The sequence below is a fragment of the Camelus dromedarius genome, chromosome 6 (assembly GCF_036321535.1).
Source record: "Camelus dromedarius isolate mCamDro1 chromosome 6, mCamDro1.pat, whole genome shotgun sequence".
Classification (NCBI taxonomy): domain Eukaryota; kingdom Metazoa; phylum Chordata; class Mammalia; order Artiodactyla; family Camelidae; genus Camelus; species Camelus dromedarius.
Genome location: NC_087441.1, coordinates 20,379,384 through 20,405,142, shown reverse-complemented (window position 1 = coordinate 20,405,142; position 25,759 = coordinate 20,379,384). Strand labels below are relative to the sequence as shown.

The window sequence follows — 25,759 nt, the reverse complement described above, 5'->3', positions numbered from 1 at the left end:
AATGACTAAATGATACTGAGCTCTGCTATGTATGTTTATTGGCTTTTCATTATCTTTATTTGTGAAATATCTGTTTAAATCTTTTATCCACTTTTTATTATGATAAAATATATGTAACATAAAATTTACCATTTTAACCATTTAAATGTACAATTGAGTGACATTAAGTACATTTAGATTGTTTAGCCTATCACCACCATCCATCTCAGGAGTGATCTTCATGTTCTCAAACTGAAACTCTGTGCCTATTAAACAGTAACTTCCCTTTACTCACTACCACCCCACCCCACCCACCCCTTGCCCCTAGTAATCACCATTCTCTTTTCTGTCTCTCTGAATTTGACTGCTCCAAGTATCTCATCTAAGTGGAATCATATAGTATCTGTTCTTTTGTGACTGGCTTATTTCATTTAGCATAATGTCTTCCAGGTTCATCCATGTTAAGACATGTTCGAATTTTATTTCAAAGACGGAATAATATTTCATTGTATGTATATACCACATTTTGTTTATTATTCATCCATTGATGGATCATTTTGCTGTTGTGAATAACACAATCATGTTGCTTTGAACATTGATGTACTTGCCCATTTTTAATGGGTTGTCTTTTTATTATTGAGTTGTTTATAAATTATGAACATAAGTCCTTTGTCAAATACATGTTTTATAGATATTTACTCGCAGTCTATTGCTTGCCTACTTATTTTCCTAACTGTCTTTTGATTACTAAAAGTCTTTAATCCAGATGAAGTGTAATTTGTAATTTTTAAAATTTTACGGCTATTTCTTGTTCCTAAGAAATCTTTACCTACCTCTACATCAAAAATTTGCTTAATCTAGAAGATTTTAGTTTGAGCTTTTATTTTTAGGCCTTGATTAGATCTTGAGTTTTTTGTGCGTGTGATGTGAGGTAGGAAATCAGAATTCTTTACCCCATAAGGATATCCTGTTATTCCAGCACCATTTGTTATGCACTTTCCTTTCCTTCTTGAATTTCTTTGGTTCCTTGTCAAAAATTTATTAACCATGTAAGTGTGATTTTATGTCTAAACTCTTTTCAGTGACATTAATGTACTTTTCTGGCCTATACAATACCGCACTGCCTTCCATCTTGTTATAGTAAATCTTGGGATCAGATGGCTTAAGTCCTCCAGCTCTTCTATTTCAGGATTTTCTTAGTTACTCTATGTCCTTTGAGTTTCCACATAAATTTTAGAATAGGTTTTCCAATTTCTATTTTAAAAAAAATCTACTGTAATTAGAATTGATATTGCATTGAATTTATAGATCAATTTAGGGAGAATTCTTAGCTCAACAAAATTGAGACTTTCAATACATGGACATAGTATATCTTTCCATTTATTAAGCCTTTGTTCATTTCTATGAGTGGTATTTTGTATTTTTCAGAGTAGAGATTTTGTACTTCTTGTTAAATTTATTTTGAGGCATTTTATGTCTTTTCATTCTCTTGTAAATGAATTATTTTAGTTTAGTTTTCAAATTGTTTGATTTTAGTATATGAAAAATTTTTGTATCATCATGTATCTTGCAACCTGGCTAAATTTACATACTAGTCCTGATGACTGTTTTATAGATTCCTTGGGAGTTTCTCTATAGATAATCATCTCATCTGCAAGGAGAGACAGTTTCTTTCTTTAACATTTTTTTACTGAGTTATAATCATTTTACAGTGTTGTCTCAAGTTCCAGTGTAGAGCACAATTTTTTATTTATGCATGAACATACATATATTCATTGTCACACTTTTTTTTCACTGTGAGCTACCACAAGATCTTGTCTATATTTCCCTGTGCTGTACAGTATAGTCTTGCTTATCTTTTCTGCATATGCTTGTCAGTATCTACAAATTTTGAACTCCTAGTCTGTCCCTTCCCACCTCCCTTCCCTTTGGCAACCACAAGTTTGTATTCTATATCTATGAGTCTGTTTCTGTTTTGTATTTATGTTCATTATTTTTTTTAGATTCCACATATGAGCAATCTCATATGGTATTTTTCTTTGTTTCTGGCTTACTTCACTTAAAACGACATTCTCCAGGGACATCCATGTTGCATTGTGTTGTCATTTTTATTGTTGACTAGTATTCCATCGTATAAATTTACCACATCTTCTTTATCCAGTCATCTATTGATGGACATTTAGGCTGTTTCCATGTCTTGGCTATTGTAAATAGTGCTGCTATGAACACTGGGGTGCAGGTGTCCCAGTAATCCCACTCCTGGGCATATATCCAGAAGGAACCCTACTTCAAAAAGGAGAGACAGTTTTGCATCTTCTTTTCCAATCTTTATACCTTTCTTTCTTCTTGTCTGTTTCACCAGCAGTGATAAATATGTACATTATTTTGTTTTGGTTTTTTGCCCTGTCTGATACTGAAGAATTTTCTTTGTTTTCCTAGGGTGCTGAGAACTTTTGTCATAAATGGATGTTAAATTTTGTCAAATACTTTTTATGCATTTATTGAAATTATCCTGTTTTTCCTCCTGTGTTGTATTAATATGAGTTATATTGATTGATTTTCAAATGCTAAATCGACCCTACTCCTTGGTAAACTCTACTTGGTCATGATGTATAGTATCCTTATAATATATGGCTAGATTTGATTTTGATACTAAGGATTTTTGTGTTTATGTTCAAATCTTTGTGAGCTTTTGCTACTCAGGGTTACACTGGCCTCAGAAAACAAGTTGACAGTGATCTTTTTACTTTGTTTTCTGAAAGTGTTTGCATAAGATTGGAATTATTTCTTACATAAATGTTTGATAGTATTCACCACTTTATTGAGGCTAGGCGTTTTCTTTGTAGGAAGGTTTTTAGCTCTGAATTCAATTTTTTCAGTAGGTATAGGACTATTCAGATGGTCTTTTTCTTGGGCGAGTTTCAGTAGTCTCTGTCTGTTTCATGTTGATAATGATTCTGCTGACATTAAGAAGATAATAACATTTCCCTTAGGTTTTCCAATTTATTGGCTTAATACTTCCTTACTGTCCTCATTATCCCTTTAATATCTGTAGGGTGTGTATTACTATAACCTCTTTAATTCCTAATATTTGTAGTATCTGTTTTCTCTTTTTTTCTAATCTGTCTTGTTTATATTCAACATTTTTAATTATTTCAACAAATGCTTTCCTAAATTTTTTTCCTTTTTGCTTTCTATTTCCTTTGCATATGCTCTTATCCTTACTATTTTTCCTTCTCTGTTCTTGAAATTTGATTTGTTTGGGCTTTTTGTTTTGTTTGGGCTTTTTTTTTTTTAGCTTCTTAAGGAGAGAATGTATTTTATTCTAAGCCTTTCTTCTTTTCTAATATAAGCATTTAAAGCTATCAGTTTCCCTCGGGACTGATTTAACAGCATCCCACAGATTTTGATATCATTTCAATTAAAAACATTTCTTATTTTCTTTGTGATTTCTTTTGTGAGGAATGGATTATCATATTGTGTCACTAGCCTGGGAAAAGATCACAATTCAAAATTCAAAGTATGGCTTCTACTGAGTTTGTATCACTTTTGTACCATTGCAAAATAAACATCATAAATCAGGGTCTGTCTGTACCTCCTTTAACATTGCATATATGTTATATAACAGATGTTGAAGGAAATGAAGACGCTGGAGCAACCTCTCTGCCCACTCAGCCTCCTCAGCCATCATCTTCAGGTTATGACCCAAGCAACATGCCCTCAAGTGGCTTTACCGGAATACAGATTCCTCCCGGTGCCCACGCTCCGGCTAATACCCCGGCAGAAGTGCCTCATAGCACAGGTAGGAAATTGAAGCTTAACAAGTTGTAAACTCTCCTTTCACAAATAACAACTGCACTTCTTACCGTATTTGTGCCTCACAATGACGGTCCTAAAGCATGATAAGATCTTTAAATTCCACTTGAACCCCTCAAAACAACATTAAATCCTTTTCATTGAGGTTTTAATAATAGTTGTAGTTTAATTTTTTGAGAAATGACAAAACATTTATGTGTAATCTATTACTATTAACCTTATATTTTACTAATAAGAGTAGTTTCTGTACTTTCTGTGTTTGTTGTTGTTTTGTTCTTTCTCTCCCTTTTTTTTTTCCCTTCACTGTTGTTTGGGAAGAGCCCTGAGGGAGTGGGGTTTATTATAGGGTGTGCCAGTCAGGCTCCCACTGTAATGGCAAGATGCATTTTTTCTTGATTCATTCCCTGAGGACCTTGCCTCTGCCCTCAACATGGGTGTTACTGATGAAGGAGCAGGCTTTGAGACACAGAATCTCAGTAGCAGCGGATTCACAGAGAAGTGAAAAGAGAGGGTTCTGTTTTTTGTTTGTTTGTTTTTTCCCCTCAATATTACAAACGTGTCTAAATATAAACCAGAGAAGTGGTATCTACTATCTTTGAATAAATCAGTACCATACATCTATGTTTTCATAGAAAAAAGATCTGACAAAACTAGTCTCTAGTTAAGTCAGTGTCAGTAGATAAATTTGTTAAAATTGCAAACAGGTACTTTTCCATTTACTTGTATTGTTGACAAAGCATTACCCTTACTTCCAAGTGGAAGGGTATTTAAAACCATAATTTAAATCTTAAGTTTATTTTAAGTTTTTTCCAAAAATTGTTTTTAAAATTTTACTTTTATCTTAGCATAAGGGTGATCATGGTACTCAAGTGTGTATTTCAAAATATTTAATTGACAGAATGAAAGTTGCTTTTGAGCCTTGATTTCTACTTTCTATTATTTGCCATTAGTTCATTGACTTTCAGATTTTCAGCCTCAGTTTACCCATACCATTTAGGTTATTTTGCATGACTTGAACAATATTTAAGTTTTCTGTTTTGATCCTTGTAGCAATTATGATTAGTTTCTTTCCTCCTATTTTAAAACTTTTAACTTCATTGTATCTACAAATACTGCAGATATTTTAAGCATATTGATGAACATGATAGTTTTAACATTGATCTCTTTTAAACATGATTCTGTATGTTTTACCCTGCCTGACTTTACATTGGCTTATGATCTATGTGATGACGTTAATAGGCCAATTTGCATTAGTTTTATAAGTAAAATTTCGACAGAACACTGTTTTAAAATTTTTATTATCTCTTGGGAATATTCAGTACTTCCAGTATAGAATGATATAAGCAAAACCAGCTACATACTGAGATGTGTTTGCCTTAGGTAACTACTGCTCACATTATACTAGTAAGTTTGAACACTAATCAAGAGCCTCCAACACAGGCATCCTTACTGAAGGGCAAAGTGAGAATAAAATGCACTTGGGAGTCAGGTAGTTACTGGTTTCTGCCCTTGCTAAACCCAAAACTCCACTGTTACTCAACTTTTCTTGACCTAGGTTTTTCTTCTTTCAAAATGAAATTAATCATACTTCTCATGGTTTTTATAATTATTAAAGGAGAAATAGTATGAAAATTGACTACTACGCCTAACACAAAATCCGTGTTCAGCAAATTAGCTTCCTTTTCCTTTTTTTTTTTTAAATCTTCCTTCCTATTTCTGTGCCAAAGAAAGGCAGTGTAATTAATAGCAAGTTAACACTTAAAATCATTTTGTGAATCAGGAGAAGTGTCATGGTTGGGGGTAGGGCGTTGATTGACCTTACAAAAAGATTGCCTGTGGGATATTGCTCAGACAAGGTATCTTAGGGCAGAGTTGTGGTATAGGCATATATACATGTGTTTAATATATAGGCATACTATAGACAGATATACATAACACTTTACATATGAGAAGGAAAGCATACTTCTAGTAAAAGGGTTGAAATAGGTTAAACCATATGAAGCATCTGTTTTTGTATGACAAAAGTTATAAAATAGTAGTAGTTTCATATGTTCAAACAGACTCCTGCTTAGAATATCCAGATAAGAAGATAGATATCAAGAGTTAGTCTTGTATTTTCTATTAGGAAGTTTTCTGGCATGAACAAACAGTTCATTTTGATCAAGTCTGGATGACCTTTTTTTTGTTTGTTTCACTCTCTTGAGTGGGGCAGAAAACTAAAAACCTTGGAACTATTTCAGAATATCAGGGATACGTTCTTATAGACTTAACATTTAAATAATTATCAGAGCTATTTTATAAGCTTACTCTTACAGAACTGTATTAGATATTGCTGTCCCCAAACTAAAGAAATTAAGTGATTATCCCAATAAAATAAACATACAAACATACCTAGTAAGTGACAGTGCTAGAATTTGAACCCAAGTCTTCCAGATTTCTTGTTTTTGGCCCCTCCCTTCTATTTCCCTTCTTCCAAGTAACTAAAGTCCTATCAAATCAAAAACCTACATTTCTCATAATATTTTTCCCCATAAGATTGGCTTGAGATATGGGAATCTCCCCTTTGCTGGCAGATTTTTTTTCTATTATATTTAAAACAGTAAAAAAAAAAAAAATCAGTTCATAGTTGCCTAATAGAAAATGAAATAACAGTTTTAGTTTATAAATATAGCAGATGTTTCCCCTCTTACTCACTTTAAGAATGATTTACTTTCTCTCATATAAAGGTCCAGGATGCACTTTTATCAAAGGGAAATCCTTAAGATAGCTGGAAAGAATAGTATGTACTAATATACAGTTTTTAGTTCTTCCACAGAAAAGCAAAGGGAGTGCAAGGAGGGCGGGGGTGGCAATTGAACAGCCAAGTGTTCGCCTCTTGGGCTTGAACCGCTGTATAGCATCGGATGTAGGTGATACAGCGTCCAGTTTTGTGCCTTCTCTTAAAACATGCTTTTTATAGCCTGTAAATATTGAAGAAGATCTCAGCAATACATCTAAATAGATGAAGTAATAGAATTATTTTTGAATTAATGCTGGCCTTTTAAGTATAAATGCAGCTTACGTCATACGTAGATCAAAAACTTAGCTGTTTTATTGTTCTTTTAAGTGGCAGAAGTAACTGCAGTTGAGTTCTTTACAGCTTTCAGTTGTTTACATGATGGACTAACCATGTGTCTCTTTCCATGATTACACTGCGGTTTACTCAACGCAGTCCTACATTTGCTGATAGTGTTCCTGCTCGTTAGCATGTCTTTCTCCCTTCTTTCTCTGCCTCTTCAAATGCTACTACCCTTCAGCGTTCTGTTTACTTACGCATTTTGCATCATCGTGTCAACACCCATTTCATCCTTTTCAGAATCCTCACACCACATGTAGTCAGTAGAACAGTTTAGTTCTTAATTAGAAGGTTATGTAACCATCTACTGAAAAATTAACTAGAAGTTACTTCCTTAACATCTCTTTTTTGTTAAATCATGGAAAGAAAGAAATTTCCCACGCAGTTCTGCTTTTCCCCAGGTGCGTTTTGATGGTTACATCACTCCAAAATACTGTAGGCTAGGGGGCTGCAACCCTCAAATTGACCAATGAAATCTTTCCAAATTGAGAAAGAAGGAGAAATACCTAGATTTGGGCATCCCCAAAAATAACTAACATAAACTACAAACCATTGTTACTGACTTAACAGGTATTTATGAGCTGGGGTTGACCCTGTATGCTAGGCCCCCATGGGAACATGGCATGACGGCTGCTGGGAGCACAGGCCTCGGCTCCTGTGCGTGGAGACAGGAGAAGCGGCGTCTGACTGCTGCGTGAGACACATTGAGCAGCCCATGTTGTCAGTTCCAGTCTTAGTTGAATGACTTTGATTAGAGGTTCTTAGTAAAATTCAGGCTACCTGGTTGTTTTTACTATCACTCAAAATTTTGCTACATAACTAGATGATTATCTCTCTGTATCTCTCTGTAAATTCTGTTTTGTTCTTGTTAAGTAATATTGCCAACTTAATTAATCATCTGGGGAAATACAAATAAGCATTTAAAAATTAATGCAGGATGCTGACCCAAAAAAGTATTCCTTCTCTGTAGAGAAATGCATTTTTGTTTGGAGAATTTTAATTTAGGGAGAAACAGAAATCACTTAGTGAGGAATGGCTTTGATGTCTACATTACCTGTCAGAGGGTTATAAACTTATCCTTTTTTTTTAAAGATCTATGTAAAGAATATATATAATTATAAACCTATGTTTTTATGCTTAGCCACTTCAAATCACTGGGCTTGACTAGGTAGTCTATGAAGACCCCTCTCAAATCTTGCATTCTAACTTTAAAAAAAAAAAATTATGTGATTAGATGCCTTTGAAAGTTCAGCAGGTTTTACGGGGAGAATTATGTCCTTTTTTTTAGTTTAATATATTTTGTTAGCATTTATCAGAGTCAAGCAAAAGATAGTTACTGAATTAGTCAATTTAAAATTTGTATGTCTCCTGAGTTTGCAGTTATACATCTGTGAACTTTTCCTATAAATATATTCATACATACATATATGTACACAATGTGTAAGAATATTCACTGTAGTTGTAGTAGTCTCTGTAGCAGCAAAAGTTTGAAAACAACCTAAATGTCTATCAGTAATAGATAACATTAGAAATTGTGATTCATGTGTGAAATGGAACACTATGTAGCCACTAAAAAGAACAAGGCAGATTTCTATATATTAATCTGGGATTATTACTAGAGCATATTAAGTGGAAAATGCACAGACTACTGTAGTTTGCAGACATATTATCATTGACAAAACATACACATATACCAAAGTATGCCTTCTCCATACAGAAAGGAGTTTGTCTGGAGGATCTCGATTTAGGCAAGAACATAGATTTCTTAGCAAAGAGTATTTATTTATTTATATACAAACACACACACAGAGAACTTAAGCACACACGTTTGTATGTACATAGAACATGCCCTAGAAACTAGTGGTAGCCCTAAAATGACCTGGTATAAGAATGAGAGGCAGGCTTTTTACCCTTTTTTTTTCCTTGGTACTATTTAAAATTTGTACTTGACTTTTCATCCGTATCCCTTTATACTTTTAAAAATTTTGTTCAGTTTTTGGTTAAAAAGTAAGATTTTCATGACTTAGTAGCCAAAGCTGTAAAATGAAACTAGTCTGCCCTAAAGCAAAGCTAAATGAGATAAAATGGTGTATGTTTAAACCATTTTTCTCCTTTGGATAGGGAATGAGAAGTTCCTTCAAAGTCAAGATGTTATAGCTGTGGAACATATTTTAGCACTTTAGTCAACGTCTGTGAAGCCATGGCTGTAGAACCCTCATTGGCTATGTATCTGTGCCCCTAAAAATGTTGCAATTTGTTTTCTCCCTTTCTTCTGTTTCCTTCTTATCTCCATGTCTTTCCCACTTTACCCTTACTACAGTTTACCTATTCAGATTTCGCTTGGGGTAAAATGAATCCTGCTTTTTATTTGAGTTCAACGGTTTAGACTCATCAACTTTTCCTCTTCATTTGCTTTCTTGCTGATTGAATCATCAAAGTCTTTTGTTTTGTTTTGTTTTAGATGATTAATAATCTTTAACTCTAGTATATTACTTAGCATTAATCAAGAATGCTAGTTATCCACTGAATATGACAGTCATGACAATTTCTAATAGGAAGTCAAAACTGATTGCTTACTGTATATATAAAAATATCTTAAAAATGTATAAGCAGAATATTTGGATTGTATAATTTGTAATTTCATTCAGAGTAATGGAGTGAGACTCATCCCAAAAGTTAAACTAAATCATAATTATATCCTACTTTGTCCCCTAAATTAATTATTTATTTAATAAATTAAAAAGTAGGAAGGGAGTCTCTTACTTCTACAGTTATTTGGTAAGCTTTAATTGAGAAGCAACCTGAAGCATTAGATATGATAGGGAATACAAAATATATAATTAGAAATACATGTATGTAAACACTCAAAATGTATTTTTCTGCATATTTTCTATACCAGCCTCCAACATAAAATAAGTATATCAAATTATAGTTTATTAAAGTTTCAGGAAAGTAATTAAGTGAACTAATGAAATTCCTCCATGATCTCTTAAGTGCTTTCCTAGTATATAATGAAGAGGTGTAACACTTTCATACTCATTTGTGGTTTTCTGATTTGCAGGTGTAACAAGTAACACTATCCAGCCCACTCCACAGACTATTTCGGCCATTGATCCCGCACTTTTCAATATAGTTTCCCAGGGTAAGTCAGCTGACTGTTTTATGAGATATACTGTATCTCCTATTTTGGGGCATTCTTCTGTAATTTTTTATCATAGGAGTGCCTTGTATTTGAACATCTAGGTAATCTGAAACCCACTTCTTTGAATGCGTACATTCACTACGTACACCAGCAAACGAGATTTTTTTTTTTATCAAAAATACCTAATTCCAAAGGCATTCCTTTTTTTATGTAATTTCTTTTTTTTTTTAATATATTGCTGGATATATTAGTGCAAATATGTTATCAAATGCTTTCATGGAAGCTTCTACTAGATATGTTTAGTCCAGGATTACCTTATGTTGTGATTATGATCTTCCTAATCTGCACTGAGTTCTTAGATTATCTAAGAACAGAGGAACTGACTATAATTGAAGACAAAAATCTCTGAGGATAATTATTTTTGATTGGTTCATAGACTAGGTGATTGGTTTGTTGATTTTAATCTTTCCAACTTTTCTGACTTCCCCCTCCCCCCAGTAGATTGTTGTTTGTGTTTGTTAAATTTGGTCTCTTTTATTCAGAGTTTTCTTCCTGTGTCTGATGAGATTAGTGCTTTTATGTTTAGAATGGAGACCTTGATTGATTATTTTCAGTAGCTTTTATTGGATTTCTCCTGATACTATGTCTGCAAGTCTGTTTTTCCCACTTAATTTTTCTGTTCTCTCCTAAGAGTGGGAACAGGCCATTCATCTTCCTCCTGCATCTCAGCCATGGATGAGGAGAGCTCTTCCCAGAGGGGGATGGCAAGGGATGTACCACACATAGCTTGTCAGTCTGACCCCGTCCAGAAAGTGAATTCCACAGTTTTAGAGAGACATTCTCTGTCTTTCTTGCGTGGGTTCTCATGTGAAAGATGGGAAGCCATTAGGGCTGAGGGTGAACAGGTATGCAGAGGTTGATGGAGTTGGGAAGGATATGAAATTAATACACATATTTTTTTAGACCAGCTCAGTAAAGACCCCCTACTCCCACATCTCATATGGCTCAACCCTCTCAGAAATTTCTCTGGGTGGGAATTTTCTTCCACCCTGTTTTATCTAACAGCATACCTGCCTTCAGTTTCTTCTTTCGTAGAAATTTATTTAAATCTCTTGTCAATTCTCCTTTTTCAGCTTTTACACTCTATTTCATCTTCTCTGCTTTTCCTTTTCAGTTTTAGAATTTATTTCCTTTTGTTTTACTTTATTATTTTAATATGGTTTCAGAAGGAAGAATAATCAATTATGTGTGCTTAGTCTACCATCTAGAACCAGAACCCTGGAATTCTTTACCCAACTAAACTGTCAGTTGTGAGGGCAAGTTAAATATTGTTAAATAGGAAAGGATTCTGAAGTTTTGTGTACTGTATACCGTTTCTAAGGAAGTTAGCAGGAGATATACTCCATCAAGAAAAGAATGATAACCAAGAAAAGAAATATGAGATACAAGAAATGGTGAAATTAACCTTAGGTCACTTAAAGAAGAAAAATTCTATTGACAGCTTTTCCATAGGCTTGAAAAGCAGTTGCTCTGATTGGAAAATCAGGATGGGGGTGGGTGGGTGGGTAGAGGCATAAATTGGGAGTTCAGGGATTTGCAGATACTAACTACTATATATAAAATAGATAAACAGCAAGATCCTACTGTATAGCACAGGGGATTATATTCAGTACTTTGTAATAGCCTATAATGAAAAAGAAAATGAGAAGGAATATATATATATAAACGTGTATATATATATAACTGAATCACTATACTGTACACCAGAAATAAACACAGCATTGTAAACTGACTATACTTGAATTTAAAAAAAAAGAAAAAAAATCAAAGAGCTCCCCTCCTCTAAGAAAAAATCAAATGAATTTCATGCAGTATATAGAATAAGAAACTGTAGACTATGAAAGACATGGTTAAGAAGCCATAGAATTCCTCTCCCAGGAAGATCGAAAAGATCCAAGAAAACGTTTTAAATTATACAAGAAATTTCAAGTAAGAAACAAACTAAAATATGCCATGATTTTTGAACAATAATAGAATTATGAAATACAAGAAAAGGGATTTTGTTTGACTTGGACACAAAGCACATTCTCCTTGGCATAGGCTTATCACAAACAGAGTAATTTATTCAGGACAGAATATAAATCAACACTGACAAGTGAAGGTAGAGAGAGTTTTCTGAAGGTTGAAAGGTGGAATAAAAGAAAGAAAGCTGTTAGGAGGAGTGTCCAAAAGTGAGTTGCTGCGATTTTTTCTCTAAAGTTGACAGAATGAGAAATAGAAGATAAAAATAAACAACAAAGGAATTTAAAAGAACTAATAAGTTGAGGAGGAGATAGGGCAAGGGGGGAGGAAAGGGTAGTTTAAGTGAGCTAAATCCTTTCATAGCAGAGTGTTGGTGGTTAAAGTCTAAAAACAGATAAAGCAAGCAACAGTAGTAGAAGCTTATCAATTGGCACTAGAGAAATAAAAAAAATAGAAATAATTTTAAAGTGGGGTGGGGAGGGGCAAGATAGATGACTTTATTTATTTAAGTATATGAATTATATCAAGTTTGTGCTCTTTTCCTGGTTTTATTAAAAGCAGATGAGTTATAAAACCTAAAATTGAGAGCTACAATGGCCTTTGAATCCTGAAAGGCCTAGTTTAAGAGTATTTGTATGTTTCATGGGGGAACATGGTGCTAAGGTAGGAAGAGCAGGTAAGGAACCTGTAATAAACTGGCAAATTACCCAGGAACATAGTGGAAAATATCTATTAGTAGACAGATAACCTGTCCAGCAAATACTCTGTTCCTCTGTTAAACTTGTTTTCCAGATTCCTCTCTGTAGTCCCATGCATCTGAAAAAGCTCTGCCTAAAATCTGATATGAAAATATCTGAAAGAGAATAGACAGAGAGAACAGTGAAACAGAAAAAGGAATCCAGAAATCAGGCCACACAGCATGGGAATTAAAATAATGACAAAGGTGGCATTTGGATCAATGTGGCAAGAATATATATTCAAAAGTGATGTTAGAAAAAAAAATATTAGGTACTATCCCCCAGTTCTTGCATCTCATTTGGTTGTGTCTTAACAGGTTTGACAATGAAAAGTAATAAGCTGCATACAGTGAAAGATTCTCTCTCCCTCATTATACTGTTAAAATACAAGTAATAGATCTGGAAGAAATTGATACTTAAAAAATAAAAAATTAATGTTCAGAGCATATATAAAGAGTTCCTACAAATGAATATGTAAAACTTAATTCAATAGAAAAAGAACAGGCAGGGAATGTAAATACTGTTAGAATGACTCATGCTGCTGGTGGGAATGTAAATTGGTAAAGCATCTTTCAGTAGCATTATGTCATTATCAGAATTGCAAATATTTTTTTGACTCAGCTATTCCACTTTTGGGACTCTATTTTAAAGAAATACTAAACATGGGCACACAATGTATTTACAAGGATATTTTATTTCAGCATCACCTCTATTAGTAGAAAATAATTTTAAGTGCCTGTTAATGAGAAATTATGGTCCATCTGTCTTACGGAATACTGTACACATATTAAAAAAGAATATGGTAACTCTCACGTGAAAAGATCCCCAAGACATACATAGTAAGTCAGAAATCAAGTTGCAGAACACTTTGTGTGTATATATATGTGTCTGTGTGTGTGTGTACGCGCGTGCACCTGTGTTGTGTATATATATATGTCATATGACCCTTTTTGGGGGGAAAAAATTAAAGCAAAACTTTATCTTTCAATGTGTACATATGTATGAGTGCATAGGGAAGTCTAAAGTCCACACAAAACTAAAAATAGTGGCTTCATAACCACTGCCACCACCATTACCACCATCTCTAGTACTTCCTGTACCCATTCTTGCTACATTTTTCTCCTTAGTGCTTAGCACTTACCACCTTTTAATACACATGTTGCATATGTCTCTGTATTAGTATTAGTATATATTAAATATTTTTGTAATGAGTTTGAGCTGACTGTTGTTGCCATGTGTCCTGCCAATGTCTGGATATAAGGGTTCAGTCCTGGGCTTTATATATACCTCCAAGATTTGCTGCAGGTCAGATGCTTCCTGTAGGATTCTGCCTATGCCTTCCATTCAAATCAGAGGATAATAGAGGACACTAGGATCAGATTATCTAAGGTCTTTCACGTGAATTTATAGAACTTCCTTGTTAAGTAGGAAAGAGTCTCTAAAGACCCCTTTTGGAAATATTTACAATTACTTGTTCGGTCCTTTGTCATGAGGTGGATAAATCAACCTTGAAAATGGATGCTTCTGTCAGCCGAGCATGCAGGGATTTCTCTTTACACCAAGTCATGTTGTCTTTGATCCAGTGCTGACCGAGGCCCTTCACGCTGGAATAGAGGACTTGGCTGACAGCTCTAGCTGCCCTGTTCCTGTCCTGCTCTGTGATAAAGACAGTCTTCTCTGAAGCCATCTGGAAATTACATAAAGCGCAGATTTCAGAAAAAAGATAGTATTAGATTAGATTAGATTAGACAGCCTCTATCATTTTTTAAATCCACGGTGTGCTCTCTCTGGTTCTGATTATGGCTTCCAGTAAATTTTAGTGATAGAAAAAACAGCCTTCATTTGGGTGCATCAAGGAATATTTACTGGTCTTGAATATAAAATCAGATGAACTGAACAGTTATTTTCTTTCTGAAATCTGTTTTCCATTCTTATATCTTTGTTTGTCACTTTCTCTAGTTTTTAAATGCTAATTTAAAAGAATCCTAATTAGGAAGCAGATTTTATTTTTATTAAATATTAATTTATATGTTTTATTATTAATGACAGATAATTTTTAAATGAAAGAAAACTTGAAGTGTTACAAAACAGCAAAAGTAAATTATTTGACATGGTTTTTTAAGTTCTTTATATTTTGAATTGTTAAAAAAACTAACATATATAAATCTGTAAATTGTAATTTGCATCTAAATCTTAAAGTTGTTTATTATCATCTTTTTATTATATTTTACATGACAGTTATATAATTTGTCATGTGTCTGTAAACTATATATTACATATCTGTAATTATAGTTTTTTGTTAAAATATTTTCATTCATATTTATAAATACTGAAATTATTTCATAAAGATGCAATATTTATGTTTTTGTATTGCAATATTTGTGTTTTAAAGTTGTTTTATCATTAGTAGATAAATTTAGTTTTTTTAATTTTTATTTATTTTTATTTTTAATGGAGATGCTGGGTATTGAACCCCAGGACCTCATGCATGCTAAGCATGTGCTCTACCACTGAGCTATACCCACCCCCCTGAAAAGTTTAGTTTAAAAAAACTAAAATAGTAAGAGTTCTTGCCCCTATACACATTTTATCTTATTAGTAAATAAGTGATATGTCAGCAAAACAGTGCTAAAGCTGATGCTGTAAAAATAAGATTAGTCCTTAGCGTTAAGACTTTTTTCTAGTAAGTCCAGTAGATTCTGGATGGATGCCTTATGTATTTAAAGACTGCCTGGAGATAGGAGGGTCAAGTGTTAAAGCACAAAATGAGTAGTGTTAAAGTAAACTCAATTTTCAAAGATGCCACATTCACCTAGATAGTGTGTGTAGATCTGGGTGACTAGAGCCTCTTACTATACTTTGACAAACCACTGAAGAATCTTTCAAGAAAAAAAAGTACAAGTGGAAGCGTGCCTGCCTAAATTGTCAATAGAATTTCAGGACAGTTGTTTTTTAGGTTTAACAGGTAACAAATGCCAAATCACTAAAATACTGAAAACAGAATTGCAGAGAAACTGTTTTTGATTTTTAAATATATAATTAAATTTTACTAGTTTATTCATTTGTATTTCTTGCTTTTTAAGCAAGACCAGAATTCAAGGAAATTACACATTCCAATTTTAGCAGAACTTACTTTAATCTCTGATTCACAACAGTAAGGATTAGCTGTTAATGTAATCTTTAATAATACTAATTCAACAAATATTTGAGACTTTGTAATATACTGGGCTAATTACTTATGTAAATATATAAGTACATTATCTTAAAATCTGAAATTTAATTAATGTTTAAGTCTGTATGAACTTAATTCATTTTTAAATGTGGGAAATAATTTAAAGTACTGATAGCTTTTTTATGTTCATTTGTTATTCAGCATTTATAGGTGCCTGACACTGGGCTAGAAACTTTAAGATACATTGTTTCAGTGCTAGGTTTTGAAAATTTTAAAAATAATAATTTGGATAAGAAGTTATCATCAGAGTACCTGGAATTGCTATGTGCTTTGAAGTCCTTACCGAGGGAATGGCAGAGTTTTCATTTTATGCTGTAATATATGGCAAATTTAAAAGCAACCAGAGTCATTCTGTTTATACCTATAGGCTTGTAAACAGAATCAAAAATATTATCTGTTTGTTGTAGTCTGTGCGCCCAGCCTTCTGATCAGTTCTCCTTAGATTCCTCATAAAAGTTTCTAAAGGATTTATTTCAAAAGATAAAACATAATGTAAGTTTCTAATTTCATCTTTAGAAATAGATGTTCAAGTATATTCAAATCTTAGATTAAATGAAATGTTTTCAGTGTGGTTTTTTACCCGAATTATTTAGTTGGGCTCTACCCATATTAATCATATGTGTCACTAGAAAACTTGCTTAGAATAAATTTTGGACAAATAATTGGTAAGGGATGTTTACATGTTTAATTATTTAGTTTAATGATATATCTTAGTTAAACCTTAGAGTTTTATATATGGATGGCATAGAAATGTAAACTATTTTCAGTTGCTTAGGGAAAAAAGATGACATGTAATTTTTTTTTGTGTAAAGTTTGTTACTTAATTTTTTTTGAAGATTATATTTATATTCCAGTTCAAGTGAGGGTTGAATGGTTTAGTCTGCATGTATTGTCCCATGGAAAGAGAGGCTCTGATTCTGACATAAATACCAAAGCTACTCTCCTTGTTTTATACAGAACATACTTGCAATTTTTTGCAATTTGCCAAAATGTAAAGGCTTCTAGTTTATTACTTCTGGAGGAAAAGTTACTATGTATTGGCATATATATGGTTTATATTAGTAATTTAAAATTTTAAAAGCATGAAGAAAATTAAATACAACTGGGGATTAGGGAAAAAATCTTCGTGTTTTTATATAACCTTAAATATTTTCTGTAATCATGAATGTGAGTATTTACCTAACTTAAAACAACACCTTAAAAAAACAAACAAAACAAAATACAAAACAGAAACAGACTCATAGACATAGAATACAAACTTGTGGTTGCCAATGAGGCGGGGGGTGGGAAGGGTTAGACTGGAACTTCAAAATGTAGAATAGATAAACAAGATTATACTGTATAGCACAGGGAAATATACACAAGATCTTATGGTAGCTCACAGAGAAAAAAATGTGACAGTGAATAGATATATATGTTCATGTATAACTGAAAAATTAACTCTACACTGGAATTTGACACAACGTTATAAAATTACTATAAATCAATAAAAAATGTTAAAAAAAAAAAAAAAAGAACACCCTTTATTTTCTTTATAAATATCTTAATCACTCTGTTTTCCTTCTAGGAGATATCCGACTAACACCAGAGGACTTTGCTAGAGCTCAGAAATACTGCAAATATGCTGGCAGTGCTTTGCAGTATGAAGATGTCAGCACTGCAGTGCAGAATCTGCAGAAGGCCCTCAAGTTACTGACTACAGGCAGAGAATGAAACCTTTGTGCAACAGATCCATGCATTTTTGGCTTAAAGAACTAACAGTCCATTACTCTATCTTCAGCCTATCAGGAGCACAGTTTTAAGGAAGATTTCAGTTCCATTGACTATAACAATGAAATCTGTGTCTGTGTATCAGATTCCTGTTGAAGCATTCAGCAGCAGCCTCAGCCAGTTTTCATTGTCCTTTTAGAGGATCCAGTAATCTCTGGGTACATAGGGCTGGTGTGGGCAGGATCCTGAAAAATGGCCATTAAACCCTGCTTGTTCAAAAAATGAAAACACACTTCTATAAAATGTATTGGGAATGAGCTTTGTATATTAATTTACATAAATTAAGAAATTTATTTAAATCTGTAATTTGGATAAACAGACCATATTACTTTGCTATAAAATTCTAAATTTAACTTTTAGTTAAGATTGCCAGAATATTCTAGATTAGAAATCATGTTTTTGTTTTCCTCGGGACTTATAAAACAGATATGAACATCCTAAACTCTTAGATGAATCTCAGAGAGATTATGTTCAAATTTCAGTTTATATTCATACTAAATATAGCTACATTAAAAGTTAAAATGTTCATGGAAGGAAATAAGGTAAAAGAGGTAGAATCAGTTTTAGACTTAAGAATAATATTGGTTTCCCAGCTGTTTTCCCTTATCCATTGAAGCTTAGGGTAAATTGATATTTGCTTCATAGGCAGTTTGACTGCATGTATTAGAGAATGAAGACAAGACATTTATAGTAATGCCTGGAAACTTGGTGCTTTGAGTTAAGGTTCTCCTCTGCTGCTATGGGATGGATTCCATAGAGTATATAGCTACAGATGATGCAGAAGATTATGAGAATGTAGAATCTCAGTTGTTAAGTTGATAAGTTTTGTGGGGATTTAGGGACTTACTGTGTCACCTGCATTTGTGCTGTGTAAACAATAAATACAAGGTTTCTTTTAACTAGTTCAGTTTGTTACAGAGCCAAATGTCTGTTTTGCATGCTAAAATTGTCACTTTTTTTAAGTCATTATTTTTAGTTTCAAGAATGTGGACATTTCTATAGTAAGAAACAATTTTTAAAAAGAGAGAAGTTTGGCAGATTTACCTGAAATTTATCTGATCCATAGTATTCATTCCACTAATTGGAATCCTTTAACAAAGGGGTCAGCAAACTTTGGTCCATGGGCTGGCAACTTGTGTAAATAAAGCTTTATTGAAACAAAATCATATCCATTTATGTATGCTTTCCATACTGCAGAATTATATGGACTGCAAGTCTAAAATATGTATTATTTGGCCCTTTTAGAAAAAGTCTGCTGACTCCTAACAGTCTGTTTCAAAGAAAATGCATCATTAACTCATAATCTCTTATGTCTATTTTTCTGTGCATAAATATAATGCTGTTGTATAAGGTTTGATAGAAGAAATATCCCAACAGATTACATTGTCCTAAATTATTGCAAAAACAAGCCCCCAAAGACATGCCTCCCGAAAAACATTCTCGTATCTTTCACAACTAAAATTCTTAGAATATTTGTAGGGTGTGACATTTGCATCAAATTCCAGGGCTCTGACAATAGTTTTCTAGGACTTTATTGAACTAGAAGATTGACTATCTTTCATGTTATAAAAGGTAAATATAAAATATAGTTCAGCAAATTTTAATTCAGATCTTAACATGTCTGGACGCTAGAAAGAAAACTGTCACCCCCCATTTCACACCCTACCTGTTGCTCCGGTTGGGAGAGCACGCGGAGAGAGGACAATGGGGAAGCCTTGGGGTCTGCTGAGAAGCGGGCTGTGGCGGAGCAGCACTTACCTGTCACGTGCAAGTGACGCCACTGGCCTCCTCAGCTGGTTATCAGAACTAAGTGAGAAGTGCATGTGAAGTTTCCAGCAAGTAGTAGCATTCCATAAGTGTTTATCATTATTAACATTAATATTACAAGAATACTGTAAGCTGTCAGTAATAGTTTATTTCCCAAATATCAGGAAATCCCAGTTGTCTGTGGGGCCAGTTACTTAAAGATGCTTTCTTGGGGTGTGGGGATAGATCAAGTGGTAGAGTGCATGCCTAGCATGCATGAGGTCCGGGGGTCAATCCCCAGAACCTCCATTAAAATAAATAAGTAAATAGAAAACCTAATTACCTCCCCTCCAAAAAAATTCTTTCTAAATAATTTTAAAACTTGCTTTCTTGTATGAGGGGTTTGAACTCTAAAGATTTTTAAACTTTGTACTTCTGCATATAGTCTGACAAGAGGAAGTTAGAAATTTTCTGTGTTAGAAATTTTCTGTTATAACATCTAGGATCGACCATTTTCATTTGGTCATTCAGCATGCATTTATTGAGCAGCTACTGTGTGCCTGGTATTGTCCATTGCATGAGGAAACAGCAGAACACAAGAAAAAAAAAAATCCCTGCCTCATAGTTTTATTCTAATGGGGAGGAAACAGACAAACTTAATAAGTATATCGTGTATTGTTTTCAACGGGTAACTGGTAGAAATGTACATCTCAAGCTTTACCCCAGTCCTACCATATCAGAAACGCCAAGGATGGGGCCCAGCATTCTTGAGTTTTAAGAAACACATTAGGTAATCTGGGGGGCCCTCAAATTGGAGTGGATTAGCCTACTCAGATCAAAAGGATCGAGAGTCTGGGAGGAAGGTCCCCCTCAAGTGTAGTCCCTTGACCCCTAGCATCAGATCACCTAGGAACTGGAAGTTTGGGACCCCACTTAAGGACCTTCTGTACTAGACAGCAATAAATGTTCTGGAGAAAACCAGGATGTGGGAAAGGAAGTGCTTAGGAGTGTGTGGGCGTGGGCACACTTAAATGGGATAGGACAGGCCTCGGGAGTGAAGAAGGAAAGGGAAGAGGAGCATTCCTGGCAGAAGGGGATCAGCAGAGAAGAGGTCAGAGGGTGTAAGTGAGGAAGGCTGGTGAAGGAGAAGAAGGCACAGGATTACGTAGGCTTTTTGTAAGAGACTTGGCTTTTCCTCTGAGCAAGATGGGGAGCCACTTAAAGCTTTTGAACAGAAGAGGAGCTTGACGCAACTTAATTTTTGAAAGGATTGTATTGGCTACTATGTGGAGATAAGACTGTAGGTGGACAAAAATGGAAGCTGGGAGACCAGTTAAAAAGAATATTATAGTAATTAAGGTGAGATGTTCCGATGGCGTAGATTGGGGTAGAAGTGGAGGTGATAGGATGTAATGGGTTCCTGGCTATTTTTTTAAGCAGAGCCACAGTCTTGCTGATAAACGGGAGCTGAGGAATGAGCAGAGGAGGAGTGAAGGTTGATTCCCTGGTTCTGAACATGAACTCTTGGAAGGAGTGAGTAGTCTTTCATTGCAGTGGGGGGAGTTGCCGAGTTCTCCTGACATTTAGGCTGAAGTACAATGTTCGCAAGTTCTTGTGACCATCCCAAGTAAAACTATTTGATAACATTGTTTTGTCAATACAGACAGAGGGGAAGAAAAAATAAGATTAAGTTCTGTCTACAGTGGTTTCCACAGACATCTCACCAAATCACTGCTGAGCTGGAGCTAGAAGCCAAGAACGGTCCCCAAGGGTAGCCTGGTCAGGGAAGTTTGCAGGCTTCAAGATTGCACCGAGAAAAAGACCTCACTTACAGGTCTTGAAAATTAATCTCCTAAGGTTCACAGAACTTATTTACATGTGACTTGTATGTCCAGAAATCTGACATTACTGATTATGGGTTAAGAAAAGATTATATACTATCTATCCTTTCTAAAGAAACTTAAGTCCTAATAGCATTGTTATAAAAATATCTTCAACTCTAAAAGAACAATTACTGACGCGGGGTTGAAAGGTGTTGGGTATCTGCACAGCTTTCTCTCTACACATCTGCGTGTTTTTGTTTTTGTTTTTGTTTTTAACTTTACTCATTTTATGTTCCAAAGCATTTGGATCAGGTCATCTAGTTTGGACCATACATAAACCTCCAGCAGTAGAAAAGTTCTGTTCTTAAAGGAGATACAGAATTTTAAAACATCCCTCATAGACGTCTGCTTACCTGGCTGGTTGTAATCTTTGATGTCTTTGTGGAATTCTGAGACTAAAAGCTCATTTAATGGAGTATACTTGAGTAGGACTAACTCCAACCAAGTGATATTTTAATAATAGCAAATACGATAGCTAACATTTGAGTGTTTACCAAATGCTGGGCACTAGTCTAAGTATTTTACATGTATTCGTTTAACCTTGCCAGTGATCCTGAGAGGTAGATCCTATCACTGGTCATTGTTTTACAGATGGGAAAACAACCACAGGGTAGTAAATTTGCCTGAGACTACACAGCTAATATGAAATTTTCTGAGCTCAGACTGCCTATTTCAGACAATCATATTGTCATCCATGTAGATAAATCATCACTTAAATTATTAGGAGAAAAGAGAGACGTTACCAAGTTCACTGAACAATTCTATTACTAGTGGGAGGTGTAGCAGTTGGATTTTTCTATTATCTGGACAGTGTTTCAGTTAACTGGCTGCTTGGCTGTAAATTCAGGGCGTGCTTATACACACTGGAGCCCATGGGCCTTCTGATAGCAAATGGACTTTGAGTCCAGGGAGAAAATAAGCAGGATTTGAATGACTGTCCAATGGATTAGTGTGACATCCTGGCGAACATGACCCCCATCGGTAGGGAATCTTGCATTTCCCAGACACTCCTGTTTTTTTCCTCTTTATTTTAAGCAACATTACCGTTTTCCCTAATTAGATAGCTGTCATAGAAATATGGACTTCAAAATAAAATTAACAATAATGTTAATAATTAGCTATTTCTTTAAGTTAAATTTCTGCCTTCAAGTGTGAAGCAAGAACACCTGCCCCTTACTTTGGATATTCCTTAAAATTGAGGGGAAAGAGAATGATTGCATAACAATAATCCAAGAATATAGCTTCTTGGAGAACTATTTTCCTAGTGCAGAAATATTGGGAGATTTTGCAAAAATGTTAGTGTCATTCATTTGTTCAAAAGTATGTATTGAGCATCTATCATCAGTTAAAAGTTTAATGTGCTAATGCTGTATTGGAGGTTATGTGTGAGACATAGTAATTCCTCCTGCAGAAAGTCAGGAAAGGCCTGGGATAAGAGACTGACCTGCAGGTTTGCCGACAGAAGCAGGGAGAACTTAGTGAAAATACAGTCATGAGCAACAGCATGGCGAAAAAAAATATCAGAAATTCAGGAATTTGAGTAATTTAACATGCTATGGCAGATGGCCTATTGGGACCAAGATTTGTAAATGTGAGATTGCACAGGTGGGAGGATGTTATGGACTGAAGAGTTTCCCCCCAAAACTTAGTAGGTTGAAGCCCTACCTCCCAATGTGACTATATTTGAAGACAGGGCCTTTGGGGAGGTAAATAAGGTTAAATGAGGTCATAAGGGTGGGGCCCTAATTCCATAGGACTGGTGTTCTTATAAGAAAAAGAGACACCAGAGTTCTCTCTCTCCATGTGCACGCAGAGAAGAGGCCATGGGAGGGCACACTAAGCCAACAACAAGCCAGAAAAGGAGAGCTCCCCAGAACCCAACCCTGATGGTACCTTGATTTTGGACTTCCAGCCCCCAGTTTAAGCCACCAGTCTGGTATTTTGTTACGGTAGCCCAAGCACACCAAGACAGGAAGGAAGAGGACGAAGGCACTGACTGTTCTGCTAAATAGTGGACGTTTTTCACTCTGAAAGTGATGGGAAGTGTCAAAGAATTTTAATCCTAAATTTCCTCTCATGTCTATGGCTCAGTTTGCACTGTTAAGAATGATCTTTATCTGTGTATCTCTGTGAAGGCTTTGGTCCCCTCAGATGTGCACTTAACATATTGGTTGCTTGATTTATCGGTAACCCATCGAGTTAGTTTTCTCTTTTTGATCCCTCAGCTAAGTTGTTTGTGTTGTGGTACAGATGACATTCAAAGTCCCTTAAGAAAGAAGAAGGATGTTTAGATTTGTCTATTGTGCTATGCTTTTATATTTTATATATAAAACTAATAGCGCTCCTTCAATAACTTGGGAAAATTACTATTTACCTCTTCGCTTTATATATCGCGTAAGTTAAAATACAGATGTATATAAATATTATGTCTATGTATATTCCCTTTGTTAGATCGTTAGATGCTACGTAACTTGATGGTAAGAGCTATTTACACATCCATGAATCCCTAGTGCTTCTTTGATGTCTGTTGCTTACTAAGTACCCCTAAGTGGTGAAATTAATAGATGAATGGGTGAAAGAATAAAGAAATTATGCCGAACTCATCAAATAAATGTTCATTTTGTTCAGAAACATCAGTTCTCTAATATTGTAGCATGAGATAAATTTATAAAAGATAATTGCATCCAAAAGTTCTGGAATCATTTGTTAATCATTGTTATCTGAGAAAACCTCATTCCACAATGTTAGAATATTGGAATATTGGTAGAATCCATCCATGCCACCAGCAATCTTGATTCCTAATTCAAATGCATGGTTCTTTATCTGTTGAAAACATGAAGGATAACAGTGACTTAGATGTTCTCAGAACATTGTTATAAAATACACTTAATAACATCCCTGTAATGACATACACGCTCCCTGCTGGCAGCTTCTGTGTGCTCGGTCTATCTGTACGCCAGCAGAAATTAACATGTCCAAGCCCGTTGGAGTTGTTTGACAGGAAAACCTCTATGTTTTAAAAACAGGAAAAAATACTCCCATGTGAAAGTTGGAAATAATTATGGTATCTGAGGAAACTGTAACTGAAAAATTATTTTCACAAATAAATAAGCAAATGGAGGTTTAAAATTACAGAAACTGCCACTGAGACCTGAACATTTTGAGGAAATTTAGAACTCATTTGAATTTTTTTTTTTTTGCAGTATATACTATTTCCTTCTACCCACTTCTCCAAGGACAAGCAACTGAAGAAAAGCTGTAAAGATTATAAATCCACGGGCAGAGGGTGATACAACGCAGAGTGTTCTATTCTGAGTCAGGAAACTGTGGTTCTGGCTCCCTTGTTATCATCTTTTCTGTCCATCAACTAAAGAAAATTTACCCTCCCTGAACTTTCTCTGAGCCTTAGTTTTCCCACATATAAAATGAACAGTCAGGGCTAGATATCTGATGTCGTTTAAAGATCTAAGATTCCTCAAGCCTCTGAATACTCCTTAGACTTCTGCAGGCAAAGTTTGAGGTTAAGTCTGTGGTCCTCGAATCATCCCTCATTTAAACTAGACACATTCATTGTACCATGTTTTCAAAACTTAAATCTTGATGTGCATCCTATTTAATGAGTAAATATCCCCTGAATGTCTTATATTAATATGCCAAGAATTCAGTAAATAAGTACCTTTGAACATAGTTGAAACCAAGGACCAGGACAGCAAAATAATTGCTGTTCCTTTGGGCAGGGAATTTTCTGCTGCCAATGTAAAGACCACCAGTGAGCAAACATCTGATAAAGAATTTATCAGGGACAAAGAGAATCATTTCATAATGATAAAACGGTTGGTTGAAGACATAACAATGCTAAAGATTTATGTGGCCACTAACAGATCTCCCAAATACATGAAGCAAAAACTAATACAATTTCAAGGAGAAATATACAAATTCATAATTATAATTGGAGATTTTAATACCCATCTTAATAAATGATGAAACAATTAGAAAATGTGACCTTTAAAATTGATCCTTATGACCCTGAATAAAACCAATGTATGTTTTTTCTTTTTACAGTGGTTTTGTTTCCTTTTCTTCTTTTGGAGTGACTTCTATATAGGATGATATGAGAATGATCTACTGACCTTCTTCTCATGATCAGAGATTTTAGTTCTACACTCGTGAAGATTGCAGGCAATATGTGTGCATTTTTTGATGCTGAATTTAAAGGGAAATTCATGGATGTGTTTAGTTATTTACAAATGAGTATACACTTACTGATTCTTTTTTAAATATTGTCTTGAGATACTGTTTATAAACATCCCCTGACTT

At 34.5% G+C, this 25,759-nt stretch overlaps 1 protein-coding gene across 1 annotated transcript in view; it reads left to right on the top strand.

The window, feature by feature from the left end:
- The window catches only part of VTA1 (vesicle trafficking 1), a 61,438-nt gene extending 42,726 nt beyond the window's left edge, over positions 1–18,712 (top strand). The window contains exons 6-8 of the mRNA XM_010983699.3: positions 3,608–3,781; positions 9,972–10,052; positions 17,611–18,712. Of these exons, the coding sequence (XP_010982001.2) occupies positions 3,608–3,781; positions 9,972–10,052; positions 17,611–17,756 (401 nt within the window). The 3' untranslated portion in view covers positions 17,757–18,712. The remainder of the gene's footprint in view (positions 1–3,607; positions 3,782–9,971; positions 10,053–17,610) is intronic.
- Positions 18,713–25,759: the final 7,047 nt, after the last annotated feature.